At 37.5% G+C, this 21536-nt stretch overlaps 1 protein-coding gene across 1 annotated transcript in view; it reads left to right on the top strand.

Annotated features, from left to right (window-relative positions):
• LOC111151119 (usherin) overlaps window positions 1-21536 on the top strand; it is a 680307-nt gene that overhangs the window by 426946 nt on the left and 231825 nt on the right. Inside the window, exons 38-40 of the mRNA XM_022508904.1 lie at window positions 3718-3868; window positions 4469-4611; window positions 14592-15220. Coding sequence (XP_022364612.1) covers window positions 3718-3868; window positions 4469-4611; window positions 14592-15220 — 923 coding nt within the window. The remainder of the gene's footprint in view (window positions 1-3717; window positions 3869-4468; window positions 4612-14591; window positions 15221-21536) is intronic.

The raw sequence follows: 21536 nt of genomic DNA, 5'->3' as shown, positions 1-21536 counted from the left end.
ATGGGCATGATTTTGTATGTTCTACATCATACACAATTTTGTACTTTACTTTTGCCCATGCCTTTCGATATATGTCCATTTATTGTGAATCAATTAAAAAACATAGAGCATATAAGAAATAATGATTATTAAAACTCTATATGTTCACAGATAAATGATCAGTTAGCAAGTCTATAGCAGAGGATTATGGGATGAGTGGCCCTGGACAGAAACCCTACTGCATCCCAGGCATGCCACATTCCTATTAACTGAGGGAGCAATTTCATACCATTTCATGTCTCTCTCTCTCTCTTTTTTTTTTTTTTAAGATTTTATTTATTTATTTGACAGGCAGAGATCACAAATAGGTAGAGAGGCAGGCAGAGAGAGAGGGTGGGGGGAAGCAGGCTTCCTGCTGAGCAGAGATTCCCATTGTGGGGCTTGATCCCAGGACCTGAGATCATGACCTGAGCCAAAGGCAGAGGCTTAACCCACTGAGCCACCCAGGTGCCCCCATTTCATGTCTCTTAAAGCATCTGATTTACTCTCACACTTTAGCACTGAGCTGATGCCTTTGCTCACTGAGGAAATGGACACCATCAGAAATGGTCTGTTTTCCATCATGAAATCAACCTATCTCCAGTATCAGCAGTCTCTGAATTCACTTCTGTACAATGGGTATACCATCCCTGCTCTTGTCAATGGCGATTGTGCCCTGCTGGCCTGCTTCTCTCTCCCATACAAGGAATTAGCTCTGGCAGTTACTCTTCCTTCTGCTACATTATCATTTCCCCATATCTCTTCTGTATCTTTCCAATAGGTATGCATACACCATAAAACCTCCCAGTTTTTAGGACACCTTCTTTTAGTACCAGAAGCTTCTCAAAATGTTGCCCCATTTTCTACTCCCCTCTAGAAAAAAAATCCTTCAAACGAGTTGCCTGTGCTCACTATCCCTTCATTCCCTTTGCACCATCTCCAGTCACAATGCCACGCCTGCCACTGCACTGCATCTGTTCTTGGCACCGTCACCAAACACCTCCACTGGGCTATATGCAAAATATAATTCTCTTTCCTTAAACTCTTAGCACGTTTGACAGTTGATCAGTCCTTCCTTTTTGATATGCTTTCTTTGCTTGACTTCCAGGCTGTACCTTCTCTAGGATTTTGTCCTCTCTGACTACTTCTTTATGCCTCCTTTGTTGTAGAAGATTCCTCCTGACTTCAAAATGTTGGTGGACCTCGTAGCTCAGTAAACAGATGCCTTCTGCACTCATTCTATCTGCACTCACCCACTGAGCTGTTTCATTAAGTTTCAGCCATTAAATACCGCACACACCATCATCCACAACTCCTGTCTAGATTCATACTTGCAGCTTCTTCCTGGATGTCCCTCTTGGAGATGTGGGTATGCCTCTCCAGTATAACATGGACAAAACAGAATTCCTGGTCTTCCGCATAATGAATCTCTCCCCTCAGCATTCCTCAGCTCAGCAATGGCGCTACCATTCACCTGGGAGGTTAGGTTCAACACACTGACATCATCTTTATTCCCTTATTTTCTCTTAGCAAATACCCTCCACACTCACTTAACAGCAGAATATATCACCACCTCTGCTGCTGTCACTCGAATCCATGCTGTTGTCATCCTTTACCTGGATACCTACAATAGGAGATTTCCCTATGTCTACCCTTGCCCCCACTCCTCCATTAGCATAGAGTAGCCTTTAGAGGTTCTAAATTGCACCATGTCCTTTATTAAAATCTAGCAATGGCCCCGAAATCCATTTCAAATGGAATCCAAAGCCCATTGTATATTTTCAAGGCCTAGAACTAGAAGGGATCTCAAGGGATCTAGACCCTGCCTGTCCCTGCAGCCTCCTTCCGTTTTCCTCTCCATGGACTGTGTCAGCCACATTGACCTCTCCACTGTTCTCGAATACAACTGATGTGTCCCCTTCTCACTGTCCTTGCATTTACTTCCTCCCTGGCTGGATTGCTCTTCCTCCAGACACTCTCATGACCACCACCCTCATGTCATTGAGGTCTCTGCTCCAATGTCACTTAATGACATGATCTTCCCATGACTTTCCTGCTCAGTCTGAATTGTTATGTAATAATAAAATTGCACTTCTTTTCACTTTCTCTTCCCTTACACTGATTTCTTTTCCTCCTGAGCTTAGCTGTCTGGTAGGATCTTATGGACCCGTTGGCTTACTGCTTGCTCGCTCTGTTTACATCTAAGTTCCACAGGGTCTGAGGCCATGTCTGTTTGACTCGATGCTGTTATCCCTCCACACAAAGAATACTACTTTGCACAGAGTAGAGGCTCAAAAAATGTTTACTGAATAAATTAGTGGGTTATTGGTGAGCTCAAAACCCTTACAACTGATTGATGAAATCTGTAATATAATTCGTCCATTCTCGTCACTGGCCATTCATTAGCTTCATAGTCCATAGGTAGGTTCTCCTACAGGAGAAAGTACGTAAAACGTATATACTACATAAGGGTATGTATGAAAAGAAGTTGAAAATGAACCTGATAATTGTTTTCATTATTTTGATCCCTTCTCTACTAATGACCTCCAATATTCTTTGGCCATTAGAAACATATATTACAATAATTAGAGTTTTCCTAAAAACTGACAATATAGTAGCACTTAAATTATGCTAAGGGAAGTTTGGATCAGTCTGATATAATAATAATAATAGTAACAACTAATAATTACCAAGACCCAAAATAAGGTGCTTTATTTACGTTGTCTCCGATCTTCACAACAATTCTCAAAGAAAACTATCCCCATTTGAAAGATAAGAAACAGGCTCAGAGCCATTAGGTGATTATCCTAAATTCACAGGGCTTTGCTTAATTTCTTTTGAGTTTCAGGCTAGCTTTGGAACAAATTTTACTATGATAGTTTCATTCAATATAGCTGCTGGAAAAATTAATTTAATAACCAGAGTCATGTTGTCATTTTTTTAAGTAGAATAGACTTCAGTTTCACTCATTCCTCTTAGACCTTATAGAACTATTCAAATAGATTTTATCAAGTAGGTAGACTGAATTCAGGAAAAATTGACCAGAGGTTCAACTAGACTAGAAAAAGCAACATATATGCTTCAACATGCAACATATTTGAATTAAGGACAACTGACTGTATAAATCACATGAGGAAAAAACTTTAGTTTTTATAATATCATAGGTGAGAATTAAATCTGGAATGTGCTATTTTCAGTTAATCGTATATGTTTATCATTGTAGAAAATACAATTGTTATAAATCATCTTAAAAAAACAAAGAGTCATTTGTATTCATGAATAGCAGTGTGATTCAGTGACACTGGGTGATGTAGATGGGAGAAACAAAAGATCTGGACTCCTTCACTGATTGCTTAGCAAAGAGTTAAAATAAAAAGGTGCTTTAATATTTGGTTCACTAAGTTCCCTCCCTATTTTCAATTAGATAAACAGAAGTACAGGTGGGAATGTGCTGCATATTCATTTGTCTTGCTGTTTGGGGACTGGCTTTTAAGATTGAAATACTAATGTAATTGTGGTGAAATGAACAATAAGGAAGTACAGTAGTTCAGGAATGAAAATGTTAAATTAAATGGACCATGTTTAACATTGTTGTTGATCCTGAGGAACAGTTTTTCCAGTATATGGAGCATTTCGATTCCATCCAGCATATGTTCTCCACAGTTTTCTCTGCTCTAATTCATCTGTGTTTTTCGACAGCTCCAGATGGCGTGCTGCCTCCAAGGCTTTCATCTGCCACTCCAACCAGTCTTCAGGTTGTCTGGTCTACACCAGCTCGCAACAACGCTCCTGGCTCTCCCAGATACCAACTCCAGATGAGGCCTGGCCATTCCACCCATGGATTTCTGGAGTGAGTATCCTACTTCGTCCATCCTCTTCCCTGTCACGTGGATTATACAATGTGGACATAACTTACTTTGTCTTAATTTGTGAATAGGTCAGTTCTCATGGCAACAAACAAAGGCCACCTTTTAAAAGTACAAATAAACAAAAAACAAGCAACACCCTACGGAATATTTATTTGCTTTGCAAAAATATCTGTATTTCATTTATATAGCATTAATATAAGATTTCTTCCCCCTTAACTTTCCATGAGCATATGTATTGCATAAAGCAAGCATACACCTGAACTGAAAAAATAAAATACTGTCTGGGCTGTAGAAACAAAATTATAATACTTAGTCTACAGATTCCACGTGGCAATCAGTCTTAATCGTAGACTAGAATTTTCTCAGTACTACTAGAATTTACATCTCGTATAAATGCAATAGTACAAACCCTCAGCCAAATGGCTCCTTATTTTAAGAGAGATCTCATATAACAGCAGAAAATCATAGTACTTAACTGTACATTGATGTTCTCTGAAACTTCTTTGCAACAAGATTTTGTTTTTTTTTTAAATTTCTTTGAATATCTAAAAATTCCTAATGAACATTTCTTTCCTATGTAGGTTATTTTCCAATCCTTCTGCATCGTTAAGTTATGAAGTGAGAGATCTCCAACCGTACACAGAATATGAGTTTCGGTTGGTTGCCTCCAATGGATTTGGCAGTGCCCATAGTTCCTGGATTCTCTTCGGGACTTCAGAGGACAGTAAGTGGTCTGAACAATACACCGCCAAATCTTGTCGACATGAGGGGCTATTAAATGTCTGAGTTTTTCCAAAACCGAGAAATAAGCATCCACTATTTTCTTGACAGTTAGTGACAGTAATCTCTTCTAGGGCAATTGTAGTCAGACTCTCCAGAACTAAGAAAAATGTAGGTTGGGGAACTTGGAGGGTGAGGACTTCAGAAGAAAAATTACTACAGAAAGAAGTAATTCACACATGGCCCCGTTCTATCCTTCAGGGTACATCTAGGTAACCTGGAAGAGGGAAGTTGTCGTCTTCCACTCACGGTTATCTGCTTTGGAGGAATTCTGGCAGGCAGAAGAACATGAAATAGGGGTCTCGCTTCATGAGGATTTTTAGTATGTCCTTAAACGTTTTCCTGGAAAGAGAGTCCCTTATACTTTGAATCACACCTGAAAGACAGACTTCAGAATAGAGAAGTATAATCTGATAACAACGATTCTACACTATTACAAAGAGTAGATTGGGATTACCTTACTCAATCAAGAGACTTTTCTGGTTTTTCGTGAAAGAGTTATATTTGCATATATGCATTTTTACTAGGTTATATATAGAAAATAAATACATGGCTATAGTACTTAGTATTATACAAATTGCTTCTATATAAAAGCATATATATGGAAATGTAATTTTTTTTTTTTTTTTAGAAAAGTTTGAAATTAGATCAAGCTCTGCGGAGTGAATGAGGACACTGTATCTTTGAACAATGAGGTTTTTAGGGTTACTCTTGTCAGGTCTTTTAATCAGAGGCTCCTTAGAAGATGTGGCTCAGTTGGCCAATTGCCATTCTGGCCCTATATCCAATGAGGACCTGAGTGACTTTCAGAAGGCTAGATATTAATCAGAAGACATGGTATTTGAAACAATATCAATTGTATATTAAATAGATCCTTTTATTTCTCTAATACTCTTAATTATATTATTTTAGTAACGATAAGACATCAAATGACATAGAATCAGAACTATTTACCCTCCTTAAAGCTAACTTTATTTTTTTAAAAAGCCATTATGAACAATAATATATAATACTTCGTACATTTCTCCCAATTTGTAATTACTCCCTGGGAGCAAGTTAGGTACTTTACAAGGGCACATCCAGTCCTTTTGGTCTCTCGGGTACCATTTAGTAAATTATCAGCACAGTGCAATAAACGACACCCAAGACCCAGAAAGCATTAGTGCACTACTCAAGGCACCTACATCCCTTTTAGGGAGAATATCACACACACTCTGGGGAATCTGACAACATAGTCACCAACTGTATACACATTTAAGGAACTAGAGAGCTCACCTTCAGAGTAGGTTTTTAAAGAAACATTTTTTTTAAAAAACAACTGAAAATAGACTTTTAATTCTCCCTCATGGATAGATCATGCTTGAAGGCACTCAGTAAAGGTTAACTAAAAATAATTATTCGGCCCATTACAGAGGTGGTGGCTCCTTAGAATGCCACACTGAAAGAGGAGGGAAATGGACTCCTTTTTTTGGCCCCCACAATCTCTATTCCCACAGAGAAAGGACAACAGTTGGATTTCCTCAGTGCTGATTCTTCCTGACTAGAGGCCATGATCTTCTACCTACAGGTAGGAAGTTGACGTATAAATAAAGTATAAGACATTGCACAGTACCAATTGGCATAGCATTCTTTGTTAAACAAATTTCTCCTGCCTTATCTTACCACAAAGCAAATCTTACAGAGTCTAAATGGTTAGAATTTTCGTGCACGTAGACATTGTGTTGTGATTTGCAAGGCCTGGGTTTGAAGTGAATAGTATTAACCCTTCATCTTGTTTAAGAATTGGTAACACACGGCTTTATAGCCGGTATTAACCCAAGAAGCCCAGCCATCATTTTTATTTAAATCCCTTCCCTGAAACCAATGACTTCTTTCTTCTTTGGCTTCATGTGCACACTGCAAAGTCACATACATTATGAAAGAGCCAAAGGCTGGCCATTTGCCCCACTAGGTTAAGTCACCAGTGCTTGCTTACCCCTGAGACATAATGGCAACACACTCTATATTTTGGGTGTCAGTGGAGATGGATGCCATGTCTGAAGGGATATGCAATTGAGTTGATAAAGAGTGAATGATTGGCATTTGGCACAAGCGGTTTCTTCTGTCAGGGCTTCAAAGCATTGCTTATGAGACCAGCCATGATGACAGCTCCATACCAGGACTGCACTTCATACTTGATCCTGACCAGCACCGCCCATTTGCCCAAGTGCAATTTTTAATGTAAAAATTCTACATATCATCTTACAGAATAAAACAGAGAAGTCACCTCATGCCCACATTTCAATTTCATACCATCAACAGGCACCTTTCTGCCTCAGCCAAAGCCTCTCGGAACTTCCTGGTGCCATAAAAGGACACCAAGAGCAACATTTTTAGTGTGATATAGCAAGACTGTGATTTTCGTCAAGCTTGTGACATGGCTGAAACTGGAAAGAGATAGCTAGGCAGAAAAAGAACTGTACACAGAAAAACAAATGCTGCTTTGAGTGCAAAGAGAAGTTCCCATGGACCGAGAAAAGTGTTGTGAAGAATCTTAATAGATTTTTTTTTCAAATAATTTGTCATTTATATCAGAGTACCACCAATAGCCAGTTCCATGCATTTTTAAAAATCTAGTGTGCTGGTGCTAAATAATAATAATGCACATTTCCTATGAATATTTTAAATCTTGTTAAACGTGTGTTAATAAAAGATGTTTGTTCCAGCCAACTTGGTCAGTGTAGTGTTCGACTATTTGCAACCAGATAAATACAAACAACTCCTGGTTCTTGTTGTGTGTGTGTGTGGTGGCGGCGGGGGGGTTGTTTTTGGTTTTTGTTTTTTTGCATATGCTGCTGGCAGTTCAAATCTGCAGTTTACAAAAATACATTAAGATTGTGTTAGACTTGGATGCGTATGATTGACAACATGAAGACACTTGCCAAAGCACTGAAATTTCAGGATATTTTTTTAACCTGAAATAACAATCATTCCTGCTTACATTACTGTTCCTGTTCTCTTGTGTGCTCACAATTGTTTCCTGTGCAATATATGCGTATAGAAATTGTAGCTGTCTGGAAGGGTACTTTGGCTGACTAAAATCCTGCCCTGTGGAAAATATAAGTTAACCCACTGTTCTTTAAGAATGTGGATTCCCTAGACCATCAAAAGTCAGATAACCTGTTTATCTCAAAGTTTTTTAGGTAGCAAGATTGAAATATAGAATATCTTTATTTCAGTCATTTTAACAGCAAACATTTGTGGTGTACACCGGCAATTAGATGAACCTGATGAAAATGACATTGTTTTCTAAAAATGACTTCTCTCCTTCCAAAACAAAACAAAAACTCAAATTGGTTCTAGAGTAGACTGTTGAGTTATCATATATTTTTAAAAAACTTAAAAAACTTGATTTTACTAAATTTGAACTTAAAGACTCCACATTTATATTTCAACCACTCATCTAAGAGGCATTATTAAATCAAATTTGTGGGATTTTAAGCAGTTTTTCTGTAGATTTACCTAGACAGCTTTTCATAAGCTCATCATTTTGCTGACAGACTGACTGTGAGTTTTGCCTGGAGTATGCTAGAACATAGAGCTATGTATCCTATCATTTATACAGTAGAATTTTAAGTATTCTTTACATACTTTACATATTCGATATATTGGACCTTATTGTTATTTTTCCACACTTAGAGTTGTACCGTGAACAAGGGATGAAGCAATGAGAAATACTATTCTTGTATCTGGATCCTGCTTTACTTTTTCTGTCAGCATTTTTGAGAATCCTTTCCCTAACCCCCTCATTCATCTTTGAGGTTCTCACAGCAGGTTACAAAGGAACAGAGATTCTTCTGAAGTGAGATGGAGAGACATTGCAATGTTAATTGACATCTGTATCTAACAGAACACATTTCTTCCTCTTTGTTGTCTGGCAAAATCTGCTCACTCATCAAGCCTCTGCTCAAATGTCACCTCCTCCATGAAGCCTTCCCTCCCCGTTGCTACTGTCAAATTTCAATTTGTATTGTACTTCATCAATAGCCACTTCTGAACTGTAACTTCTCAGGACCTAAGTCTCTGTCTCATTTGTCTTTGTACCATGGTCTCCCCTTATCTGTGATTTTGCTTTCTTTTATTATGAGTTATGGCTGTTAATCTCTTAGTGTGCCTAATTCATAAACCATCATAGGTATGTAGGTATCGCAAAAACATAGTATGCATAGGGTTCAGTACTATCCGCAGTTTCAGGCATCCACCGGGGGTCTTGGAATGTATCCCCTGCAGGTATGGGGGGATGACTCTGTATTCAGGGCCTGGTGGGGTATCTGATAGAAAGCAGATGCCCCAAAATTGTGAGTTCAAGTATTGATTGAGAAGACTTTTATTTAAGCAACCCATGAAAAGTCAACCAAAACTCAGACTTTATCTGGGTACCTTTCTTGTCTCAGGGACTGAAAGAGACATCAAAATTACAAGGATGATGTAGACACTGTTCTTTCCTTGAGGCAGCCTTTATCTAGCAAGAGGGACATAGAGTGAAACTGTAGTTAGAGAATAGAGAACTGAAGCTTCTGTGACAGGAAGCCCAGAGGCCAAGCATTTCCCTCAACATGGGATGTCAGGAAAGCCTTCCCTGAGAAGACCAGGAGAAGGAATAAGGAATGTCTTATATTTGGAGTTCACTTTATTTAATAGCACATTTCAAATTTATTTCTTCACAATCGGTCCAGAAGAAGGCAGAAGAAGCAATTGTTGCTGGGTTGTCTGTGGACACAGGAGACCTGGGGGGTGGCTTGCAGGTTGTTCTACCAGTGGTTTCAGCCTCAGTCTGAGATAAGGCAGATGAAGAGGAGAGGCAAATGTGAGAAGGAAATCCCCAAAACATTCCTCATTCTCTCCCTTGGTCAGAAGCAGCCTGCTGGCTTTCCCTTTCATTCAACATTGACTGTCTTGACTGGGATAATGAATGTTCTAATTAGAGAGGTGTCTCCTAGCCCAAAATTAGAGAGGTGTCTCCTAGCCCCTTATTTCAAAATGAAGCAGGAAGGTATATATAAGAAGAGAGTTCTAGAAGGAAAATACTTTTTCTTATTCTCGAAACCTATACTCTGAGTCTTGTGACAGGGAGAAGTAAAACTATGTTATGAAACTGGATTAATTGATCAAGATCATTCTGGAGCAGGATTTTCTGGATCATTTAATAAATACAGTTGTACTCTTAAGAATATTTAAGTTTTGAAATTAATATTGCATGGCCCACATCTTTTCACTAGTGTGTTTTCGAATTTGAAGTCTCAATCTGCACCTTAAGAAATGTTCTCTATGAGAGAAAAATAAGAACATTTTAAAATTAGAGTGGAGCATATCTATAGCAGTAGATTTTATTTTATTTAATGAAGAAATATGAACTACAGGTTTCAATAATGTTGACAATTATTTTGCTTTCTCTGTTCTAAAGAGTCTTCCTAATTGTTTTAAATTTTAGCTTCTGAATGCTGACATATAGGTATCTTGTTTTGTCCATAACAGAAGATCCATGATGAAAAGTAAATTATTTCATCTGTTGATTTAGAGAGCAAAATGGCTCTGTATGCATATCACTACATACTTTGTTTTCTGGTACATGGATCCCACCCCCGCCAAATTCTTGTACTTCGAGAATTAATAAAAGCAAATATTTATTTTTTTTACATTCTTATTTTTATATCCTAAGATCCAAAGCTAAAAGCAACTAACAGAAACTCCTTTGAAAGGATGGATTGATTAATGAAATGTTCTACCCACCTGGCCTCAATATCCCACCTGCGCTCTTGGATCTCTTTTGGCCACATAAGGCATACTGTTCTTCCAAATCTGGAACTTCCAGTTCTTTCAGGACATTTTCTCTGCTTTCATGAATTCTCACATTGACACTTTTAATTTTCTGTCCTAAACTTTCAAGGAAGAATCCGTAGCCATTCACCACACAATACGCCCCAGTTCTTGAAGTCAAAATATTCTTCCTAAACTATATTCTGTTCTCTCATGGGAGAAATGGAGAAAAAGAGTTTCCGATATTGGTTTTCCTCCTTGCAGACTCTCAAATAGTATCCTTTCAATTTCAACAAGCTTCCAGTCTTCAAAACCTCCTTTTATTAGATACCGATGTGATGCCCGTGTTACACAGCCCATTTCCTATTTTATCAGTTGTCAAGAAGCTGCACATTCATTTTTGTGCAAAACAAGGAGTATCCAGTTTTAATATTTGTTTTGGGATACAACTATCGTACCCCTTCATCATCACAAGATTAATATTTCTTTACCTTTATTTTATTGGTCCTATTTCATTTAAGTCTTTTCTTATGAGCTGTCACAAATACTTTTTGGGGAGAAGTTGAGATATAAATAATACATTGATAAAATAATTCATGATTAAAGAAAAGATAGAATCCATCCCTCTTCTGCTAACATATCAGTAGCAAATATCGAAAGACTACATTAACATTAGCGTGTAATATATTGCTATATATAATTGTACACCCATCTATTTGCCACCTTGATTTTGAATTTACTGGCAAATTTAGGGGATATTCATGTGTGTAGTTAATATTACTGAACAGAGCTTTTAAACTGAGTTTTTAATTAGAACAGTAAAAAGTTGCTTTAGGGCGATAATGAGAACATAACAGGAAAACTGAGCAGTCGTGGTAATTCTAATAGCGAGCAAGTGTAGAATACTTGAGCGGACCACTAGAAGTTCTGTCTGTGCCCCAGGTGGAAGTCATTCGAACTGTTTATTCTCCCCACACCCACATACACATGCACGCGCGTGTGCACACACACCCATCCCGAGACGCACACCTGACTATGAAAATAAAAAAGCAGACCCCTCCGCTAACGATTGTGTTACTCTGTTTCAGGCTGGGGCTGAACTTTTGAAGCTGATGAGCAAAATAGCTTCCCATAAAAGATAATTTCATTTGCCAAAATGAAACTACTTTCTGTTATTAATGCTGTAATGAAATGGCCTGAAATATGAATCAGGGATCTCAACAGGAAGGATGCTCCCGTTCCCAGCTCCAGGAGGGAGTTCTCTAAACAATTACACCCACGGAGAGGGCTGTACAGTTGTATTTTCATCACTGGCCAGTTGAGCTGTGTGGCTGTCATACGTCCCAGTCTCCCCTCCAGTGACAGCCGCATTGACAACATGTTATACTCCACATTGATTTTACAGTTAAGGAGCTGATTGTGATATATAGGGATTTTAAGAATTCAGCTGAGAGGCTGACTTTTGCCTTTTATCATTCCATTAAAATTTTATAACCATCTTTTTCATGTCATTTCATCCATGAATTCTTACTTTAGAAAGTGATAGCTACCACTGTGAGCATAACTTTTCTCATGTTCAGAGCTTTTTATTGTATTAGCAAACTACCCCAATTATAGTTATTACTCATGTTTTACATAATTGTGGTGACCCTTTCCACCATGCAGGAGCATGCCAGTTGATTTGTATATAGAATTAGATGATTCGGCTTATCATTTTAAAGCATTAAATTGAAAGAGTGCCAGGAGTCAAGTTTTAACACTTCCCTGGCCAAAGGAGCTAATTAAGCTCCTTTCAGCTTTCTCTACTGAATCACACAAGTTTAAGGACCCTTCTTGCAACAAGAGCAGGGAGCCAACTCAGCCAGAGCGGGAAGCTAATAAAATGTATGCTGGCTTTTAAGGGGCGGGGGCGGGGCACGAAATTGAAATTGAACATTTCATCTTTCCCAAGATAAGAGATCATCTTTAAGGAAAGCCTGTGTTCTGGGAGAGTTTGAAGTGCTAGTTCATCTCGTGACCATAGACGTTTCACCTATAAAACTACCATCAGATTCAGGAGAAAAAAAGGCGTATCCCTATCCTAAGAGGAAGCAAACTGTATCTTTGTTTCTTTTCTCTGAAGAAGCTCACAGTTTAAGAGTGCACAAATGAGGAATTAACTAATAATTAACTAAGCAAGACTCTGCTAGAAACCCTCATAGAAACTCTCCGGATTCTTAAATGTAGATTATTCTTTTGGGGGAGGGAGGGGGAGTGGTGAGATAGGGTAAGGCAATAAAGACTAGAATCCCCTTCTTTGATTTTAGGGACCCCAATGTCAGAGGATCCGGTTTTCCAAAATGACATTGGCATCTTGTAAGAGTCACACTTACCTTCCTTTAGGAAAAGCCAAATCTGGATGACGAATGTAAATAAGCAAGGATCTGTATCCTTACAGTGATCTATTAATTGCGGCCACTACTATCTATTCGGAGAATAAAAGAAATGTCACAGTGGTTTTAAGAAAGCTTTAAGATGAAAGCTAACAACAGACTAACGTGGAAAATATGATCCTTATCAAAATCACTGTACCTTTAGGATTTTTCTCCTTCAAATCAGACGCATTCCCAAATTGTCGGGAACGGCTTGATTTCAGGGTGAGCGCACCATAACATCTTCCCTCTCAAAAAAGTAATTAAGATTCGACCATCAGTCCGGTTGGTGACAAATGTGGGTCGTGTTTTGTGAAAGTGGGCTCGTATTCATGCCCACATAACCCAGCTATTATTGTAATCACTGGCTTTAAGAAGCAGCGGTTGCATTTAAAATTTAAACCTGGGGTGTAACACTGAATCACACACACACACACACACACACACACACACACACTCACATAATCAACACTGTTTTAAACAATTACTAAATCCAAGTATATCTTCTTTAAAGATTTTCAATAAAATCTAATGTTCACAGAAAAATCTCATAAATGTCAAAATTGCTGTGGGCAGAAAAGGGGGATATAGTATTTTCTTGATCTGTCGTAGCAATTTATAGATTTCAGGCCGCGGTTTATAAGAATGCTAAATGTTCTGGAATTACAGCTGTTACTGATCAGTGATTGAGCCAGATTTGTGTTATTGCACCATGTTCTTGCTTGTACCTAGAGAGCAGTAAAGCCTCCATCTAATAAAAAGCACCTGCATTTTAAATGAAATTTCAATTGAAAAACTTAACAGCCCTTCAAATTGCAGAATTTAACGCAGCCCAGTAAAGCTTAAATAACACTTTGCCTCCGCAGGCTGAGGGGTTTGCATTCAAGGTGACTTGATTGTGTCGCATGGAGAAATTATTTACAATTAAGGAATTTCTCTGGAGGGCTGCAGAATATTTGCTGTTCCACAACACCTAAGCAGGCATATGGTGGGCCTTTTTCAGTATTCATGGAGCCTCCTGAACCTTTATGATAATTGAATCAGTTAGAGTGCTGAGCGGAGCAAGCATAAAACCTGTTAACCTAAAGGTCAGATCTGTGCATTGTTTATTTATCAGTAGGTGAAAGAGCTAAATCGGCAGCTTCTGTCACAGTCGCAGTAAAAAATCACCTATAATATTAACAGGGAGTAGATAAATTGCAAAACATGGATTAGAATGATAAACAGAACTAGGTATAATATGGAATATATAATGAGAGATGCTGAAGGATTTTACTGGGCTGTAAAATATGCAGGTTTGTTATGATAGTGTTATTGATTATAATTAGTTGCTGGGGCTCTAGAAAAATGGAACTTTGGTTACGGCAGCCCTCTGGTATCGTTCCGTTTTAACACCTTTAGTGCAGAAAAGTCTGCTTCATGTGTTTTATCATTAGCTTAAGAAAGACAAATGAATTTGATGAAATTCTCCTAGAAAGGAAAAATGACAATTGAGCTCTATAATATTCAACAAGTACTTCTCGCACATTTAAGAACAAAGCAGTCACAGTCCTTGTCTCTACTGTCCTATGACATCTATTTACTTTCTAATTGGCCTTTGCCAAGTGTCCAATTTCATACTTTTACAGAAGAGTAATCATTCATTTTAGTTTTATTTTGAAGAGATGGGGGAAGTTTGCAAGAGATAATCACTTTTTGTATTTATGCCACTTTATAGAACCTGGACCTATGGACCCTCCAATTCTTCTGGATGTGAAGTCAAGAATGATGTTGGTCACCTGGCAGCATCCTTTAAAGTGCAATGGGGTCATTACCCATTATAACATTTACCAACATGGCCACCTCTCCCTGAAAACTTCTGGAAATATCACTAATTGCACAGTGATCGATTTGCGCCCATATACTGCCTATAAGTTCCAGGTAGAAGCCTGTACTATGAAAGGATGTTCCCTCTCTCCAGAGTCCCAGACTGTAAGGACACTCCCAGATGCACCGGAAGATATCCCAAGTCCAGAGCTGTTCTCTGATACCCCAACATCTGTGATTATATCTTGGCATCTTCCCAAGCACCCCAATGGCTTGGTGGAGAACTTCACAATTGACAGAAGAGTCCAAGGGGAGGAAGAAGTTACTACCCTGGTGACTCTCCCAAGAAGTCATTCCATGAGGTATATTGACAAAACTTCTGCTCTTAGCCCATGGACAAAATATGAATACAGGGTAGTAATGAGCACTGTTAATGGAGGTACAAATAGCAGTGCTTGGGTAGAAGTGACCACGAGACCCTCACGACCTGCTGGGGTACAGCCACCTGTGGTGCATGTGCTAGGACCTGATTCAGCCGAGGTAAGACACTGAGTGTTCTTTCTCCTTTGCAGACTTCGGAATTTACCCTGCATTGACTCTGTGTTGAACAGAGCCATCTACTGACAAAAGGCACACATTTGTTGTTTTAGGCATTCGCTGGAGAAACTGGGTTTTGGCCTTTGGCCCAAACTATCTTGAATTCGATGTCAGTTTTTCATTTCTCCCTGTATCCCCTTAATTATATTGTTGAGATGCTTCCATTTGCCTCACACACCTGAAATACTTTGAATGCCACAATGGGATGCTTAGCTTAACCACCACGTCAGATTTAAATAGATCAGAAAATGAGAAGAGATGGGAAAATGCAGACGAATGGATTAGCATACTAACAAAAGTTCCAATTACCAATATTCTGATTTTTTTTAATGATCAAAGAATCAAAATGATGGGGAAAGAAATAAAGATAGCATATTACTGGGCTATCTAGAAAGTGTTCAGTTATTCACTTCATTCTACTGGGAATGAACTCTAGAGGACAGGATAACTACCATTGTTTTGGCTTGCATACAAACTTCATTCAAGGGAAATTAGTGTAACCAAACAGGAGGGAGTTTTGTAGCTTAGAAGCCTCTTTTGTGTAAATACACACATGCTTCCATGGATTCAGTCTTGTACTACTGCCAAAAGTATTGGTACAGTAGCTTGCTCACCAGAGCACAAAACAAAGGATATTTGCATAACAGCAAAGTTCATCTGTTGAAATTATTACTTGGATCTATGTTGTGTGTTCTCTCTCCCCCACAAAAGCAAACACTACATGTTGCTAAACAGTATAGATTGTTGAAGAAATTTAATTTGACCTGCAAACTAAGAGCTATTTTTAAAAGCCTTTTTTAGTTTCAATGAGAGACTAGCAAGGCAACACACCTTTTTGATAGAAATATCAAAAGTATATCAAATTCTGTTGAGCACCCACTAAAAGGAAATTAATTTGAAGCACATGGCATATAGTGTTTATTAGATTGGGCAATCTTAAGAATCGCTCTTCATTCAAAAGAAAAACCAAACCAAACCAAACCAAATCCCAAACAAACCTAGAGTCATTAATCATTCCAGAAATAACTTTTTGTTTTAATCCTGAGGGAATCTTACAGAACTTCAGTAGCAATACCAATCGATACAATGCGACTTATGCACTGTCCCTTCTCAAAGGCAAAGCTACATATGTACTGGACATTTTTCTGGATCCTCTATGACAAAAATTTAATAACTAGTCAGATCTGAAAAAAATAAATATTTTCAGAAGAGTAATGTCTCCATGCACAATGCTACTTAATTTGGCATATATAAATAATGATCAAAAGTACCCAATACAAGTGGCCTTGCTTTTTCTTCTTCTTCTTTTTTTTAATTCCCACTTTTGATTTTGTAACCTCATCCCAGGATGAAACAATGTACATGGCTTGTCGGCTTGCTTGACTAAAGTTTAGATTAGCTTGGCTGGGGAGCTCAATGTCCCAGGCTCTCACCTACCAGGTCAGGAATCTCAAATCTCTAAGAAGGTACCTGAAGTATATGGCTGTAGTACATTAACAAAAGTTTTTTTTTTTTAAATCATAATTTTAAATCATTAATTAATTCTCATTATATTTATATCTAGAAAAGAAAAGGTTATCAATGAAGAGACTCTTCAGGAATATTCAGCTGAATCTAGTTTAGGCTGATACATATTTAAATATTAAAGTGACATATTTGTGCTTCAATATAATTGGCTCACATTATGTTCAGAAAGATCTTAAAATTGCTAAACTACATCTTCCAGTGATACTGCTTACCTGACACACAAAAGCGTGTGACTGCAGTAGAGTGATTTCTCTCTGTAAAACATAAGATCTAAAAGTTAAAATTGCGTATACATGAAATATTAATGACAAGTATCGTCATTAATGCACCGGTTAAGAAATTGATTCGACATTTACCACATAGAGTCATTCTGAGTATTAGGATGAAGGAAATCGTCACTAATATTAACAGCAACCACAATAGTAACTTCAGTTCTGCTAACATTTATTGAGCAGGGACATACCTTCATGAGTGCCTCTTTAAGCACTGAGGATACACCAGAGACCAAAACAGAATCCTTACTTTCATGGAACTTACATTTTAGACAGAACTACATGAATAAATATATAATATGCTCAGAAGTGACAAGGACTTGGTAGAAAAAAAAAATCAGCTTAAGAGGAATAAAGAATACAGTCAATAGAATGGGGGAGAACAGGACTGGCCTGGTATTTCTCCCTAGTTCTTTCTATATTGGGCCGTATGTTCTGTTCACCACCACCCCATCCTGCCTGTAAGAAGTCGTGATCTAACAAGGAATGCAGGGGAAAACTCCATATACTTACTTAGGTCAAACAGAAAACAAGTAACATGATAATAAGTGCAAAAAGGTGATATGACTTGGCATACATTTGAGCTTTAAGAAGGGAAAATTGGAGAGCACAGCTGTATATCAAAGTCATATTCTTAATTCTGTTTTTGATTATTTGATTATAAAGAAAATAAATAATATATGATGTCAGAGAGGTTATCTGAAAAAGTAAAAACCATGCAGGTTTATTTGGTATTTAATCATGTAAGAAAATTCATTGCATTTTCTAAAGTTGGCAAAAGTGCTCTACTAAAACTTGAAAAAGATAGTTTGGTAGAACTATAGACTAATTTCATATATAAATATAGATTCAGAACTTTTCAATAAAATATTAGCAAATTGAATCAAGGAGTATATTAAAAGAATGACATGCCAGGAGACATTTGGCTTGACTCCAAAAATGTAAGGATGGTTTAATGTCATGACATCTATCAACATACTTCCTAAGTCAACTGATCAACAGAGAAAGCTCATATAATTTTTTTATCAATAGATGCAATAGAAAAAGGACTTATAAGATTTAGCAGCCATTTCTAGCAAAAATTCAATGTAAAATCAGATTAATATAAAGTCGATTTCTAGGATTGCTGGTGTTTAAGACTCAACTGTTCACTTTATAAAAGTGCAAGATTTACAAGGTTGTTTGTAAAGGTTTAGAGGTTGCTATACTGAACTATTTTGTTTTGTTTTGTTTTTAATTTTTTTCATTTATTTATTTGTTTTTCCTCACCATAGCACATACTCTCCCCAATGTCCATCACCTAGCCACCCCATAGCTTCCACCCCCCTCTCCTCCAGCAACCCTCAGTTCATTTCCCAAGATTAAGAGTCTTTTATGGTTTGTCTCCCTCTCTGGTTTCATCTTGTTTCATTTTTCCCTCCCTTCCTCTATGATCCTCTGTCTTGTTTCTCAAATTCCTCATGTCGGTGAGATCATATGATAATTGTCTTTCTCTGATTGACTTATTTTGCTTAGCATAATACCCTCTAGTTCCATCCACGTCATTGCAAATGGCAAGATTTGGGGTTTTTTTGATGGTCTTGAGTACAATTGAGGACTAATAGAAAATAAAACATGCAGTTGTGTAACTGTGATGTGGCAAAAAAAAACTTCGATGGTGATGACTCAAGTGCAGCCCCACCTTCCACAGCTAAAGCAGAAAGAAAGACAACAGGTCTACAGTTCTCAGTCTTCAAGTGTCAGAGCTTTCGCTCTGCTCAGACTGCTAAAGACACCCACTGTGATCATGGGCTACAAGGAGTAGCAATGTCCACCAGATTCTGTCCATGCATTGTGTTACTAGGGTGTATACTCTTAGTGTTGCTCATTTACAAATCTGATAATAACCCAGAGTAAAAAGAGTTGTCTTAATTACCATTATCACCCATTCATGAAGGTGGACCTGTCATTGATGTCTGCTTAAATCAAATAATAATATATATTATTTATATATATTTGTAGCATCTTATGGAAGAAAATGAAATAGCAATGATGACTACTATTTACCAAGTTCATATTAAGTTCTAGGAATTGCTCTCATTCAATGCTTAATCCACCTCTAGCAAAGAGATACTATTACTATCCCCATTTCATAGGCAGGAATACTGGGAATTAAAAATAGAAGTAACCGGGGCACCTGGGTGGCTTAGTGGGTTAAGCTTCAGCCTTCACCTCAGGTCATGATCTCAGGGTTCTGGGATCGAGACCCTCATCGGGCTCTCTGCTCAACAGAGAGCCTGGTTCCCCCTCTCCTTCTGCCTGCCTCTCTGCCTACTTATGATCTCTCTCTCTGTGTCAAATAAATAAATAAAATCTTAAAAAAAAAAAAAAAAAGAATAGAAGTAACCTACCTAAGATTACATATGGAGAAGAGTTGCGATTCATCCCAAAGCGATATGGTGGTTCTAAGAGCCCATGCTGTTCTCAACTTCTTTACACTGCAACAGAAGGAGACTATGCTGTCTTCCTGGGTGAAAGGACTTAATTCCACAGTAAGTTAATCCTTCCAAGGTTGACATATACACCTAACATCAATCAAATCAGACTGCCAATAATGTTTTGTTTCAAACTGGATAAAATGATTTTAAGTTATATAAAGAAGGCTAAATGGTCAAACTAGTCCAGAAAATTGTAAAAGAAAAAAAATGCCAAGGTGACATCTTCAGTATTTCAATTTATCATAAAGCCACTGAGTCATGACATGGTATGGTATTAGCATAGCAACAGACAAATGATCACTTGAACAGACTAGAGGTCAGATACAGATACAAGTATACGTGAGAACTTAACTTATTCTAGAAGCAACATTTTATTTCAGTGGGAAATAATGGTTTTTTAAAAAAATAGCACTGGCCTGACAGTCCATGTGTAAGAAAAAAGATCTTTCTATTATATCATAACTAAATTCCAATAAATTAAAATTTTAATGTGAAAAAATAGAAAGCTTAGAAAAAGAATTTTATATAATTTAAAGATTAGACAGATCTTTCCAAAGAAAAACAAAACAAAACAAAAACCAGAAACTATGACTTAAAAGAAAAGCTAGGGGCACCTAGCTGAAGGGTCTGCCTTCAGCTCACATCATGATCCTGGGGTTCTGGGATTAGAGCCCCATGTTGGTTGGGCTCCCTGTTCAGAGGGGAGCCTGCTCCTCTCTCTCCCTCCGCCCCTCCCCACCCTGCTCATACACTCTCTCTAATAAATAAATTAAATCTTTAAAATTAAAGAAAAAGAAAAGATTTTTAAAAAAAGAAAAATAATTCTATATAGCTAGAAAATAATTTGATTGTTTCTTGCTGGCCATAAGACTCCCTCAAAAAAGAAAAAACAAAACAAAACAAAAAAAACGTTAAACTCCAAGAGATAGATTGGTAAAATACAGCTGTAACACACATTATAGAAAAATAGGTTATTTCCCCATAATATACAAAGAACTTCTAATAATTTAAGATAAAAAAGGTAATTCAATAGGAAATAATGTGCAAAATATGGATAATTTAGAGGGGAGATATGCAAAGGGCCAATAATATTTGGAAATATTTATCCCTTGCCAAAAAAGTCAAGAGAATGCCGGGGCACCTGGGTGGTTCAGTGGGTTAAGGCCTCTGCCTTCGGCTCGGGTCATGATCCCAGGGTCCTGGGATCGAGCCCCACATTGGGCTCTCTGCTCATCAGGGAGCCTGCTTCTTCCTCTCTCTGCCTGCCTCTGCCTGCTTGTGATTTCTGTCTGTCAAATAAATAAATAAAATCTTAAAAAAAAAAAGTCAAGAGAATGCAAACTAGAGAAATAAGTAGTAATTAAGAAATAGAGAAATAATAAAGTAATAAACAAGCAAAAACTGAAAGGAGTGGTAATTTTAATAGTTTATGAGGAAGCAGATCATGGAAACTTTCTTTCATTGTCTGTGATAAAGTGAATTACCTCAACCTTTTAGAAAGTAATCCCTCAATAATGACTAAAATTAAACATAATATACCTTCTGGCATAGCAATTCTTGCTAATTTGTCCAATAAAAAACAAATACAACAATATATATGCATATATTTTCAAATATTGTTTTTAGCAGTAAGGAAATGTCAATAGGATAAAAACTGAATAATTTGTTTTCAGTCATGAAAGGAATATTATGTAACAGAAAAAGAATGAGTTTGTCCTCTATTGTTAAGTATAAAAATTAAGTTGCAGATTAACAGGTGTAGAATAAACATATCTCGTAAAAAATTTTAAAAAGAGAAAGCTTATATATGTGTGGGTATAGTTGCTTTGGTTATATGAGCATACTAGGAAGTATGGGAGAATATATCCCAAAATATTACCTATTCCTTTTAAGAGGGTAGCTGGCAGTGGAGAGGGATGGGAAGAAGGTAGAGGTGAAAGACCATAATCAACTATATATCTATATCTATATCTATATCTATAT

Source organism: Enhydra lutris, unplaced genomic scaffold, assembly GCF_002288905.1.
Source record: "Enhydra lutris kenyoni isolate GAN:26980312 unplaced genomic scaffold, ASM228890v2 scaffoldscaffold25, whole genome shotgun sequence".
In the NCBI taxonomy this organism is placed as follows: Eukaryota; Metazoa; Chordata; class Mammalia; order Carnivora; family Mustelidae; genus Enhydra; species Enhydra lutris.
This window is presented reverse-complemented; position numbering and strand designations above follow the sequence as displayed.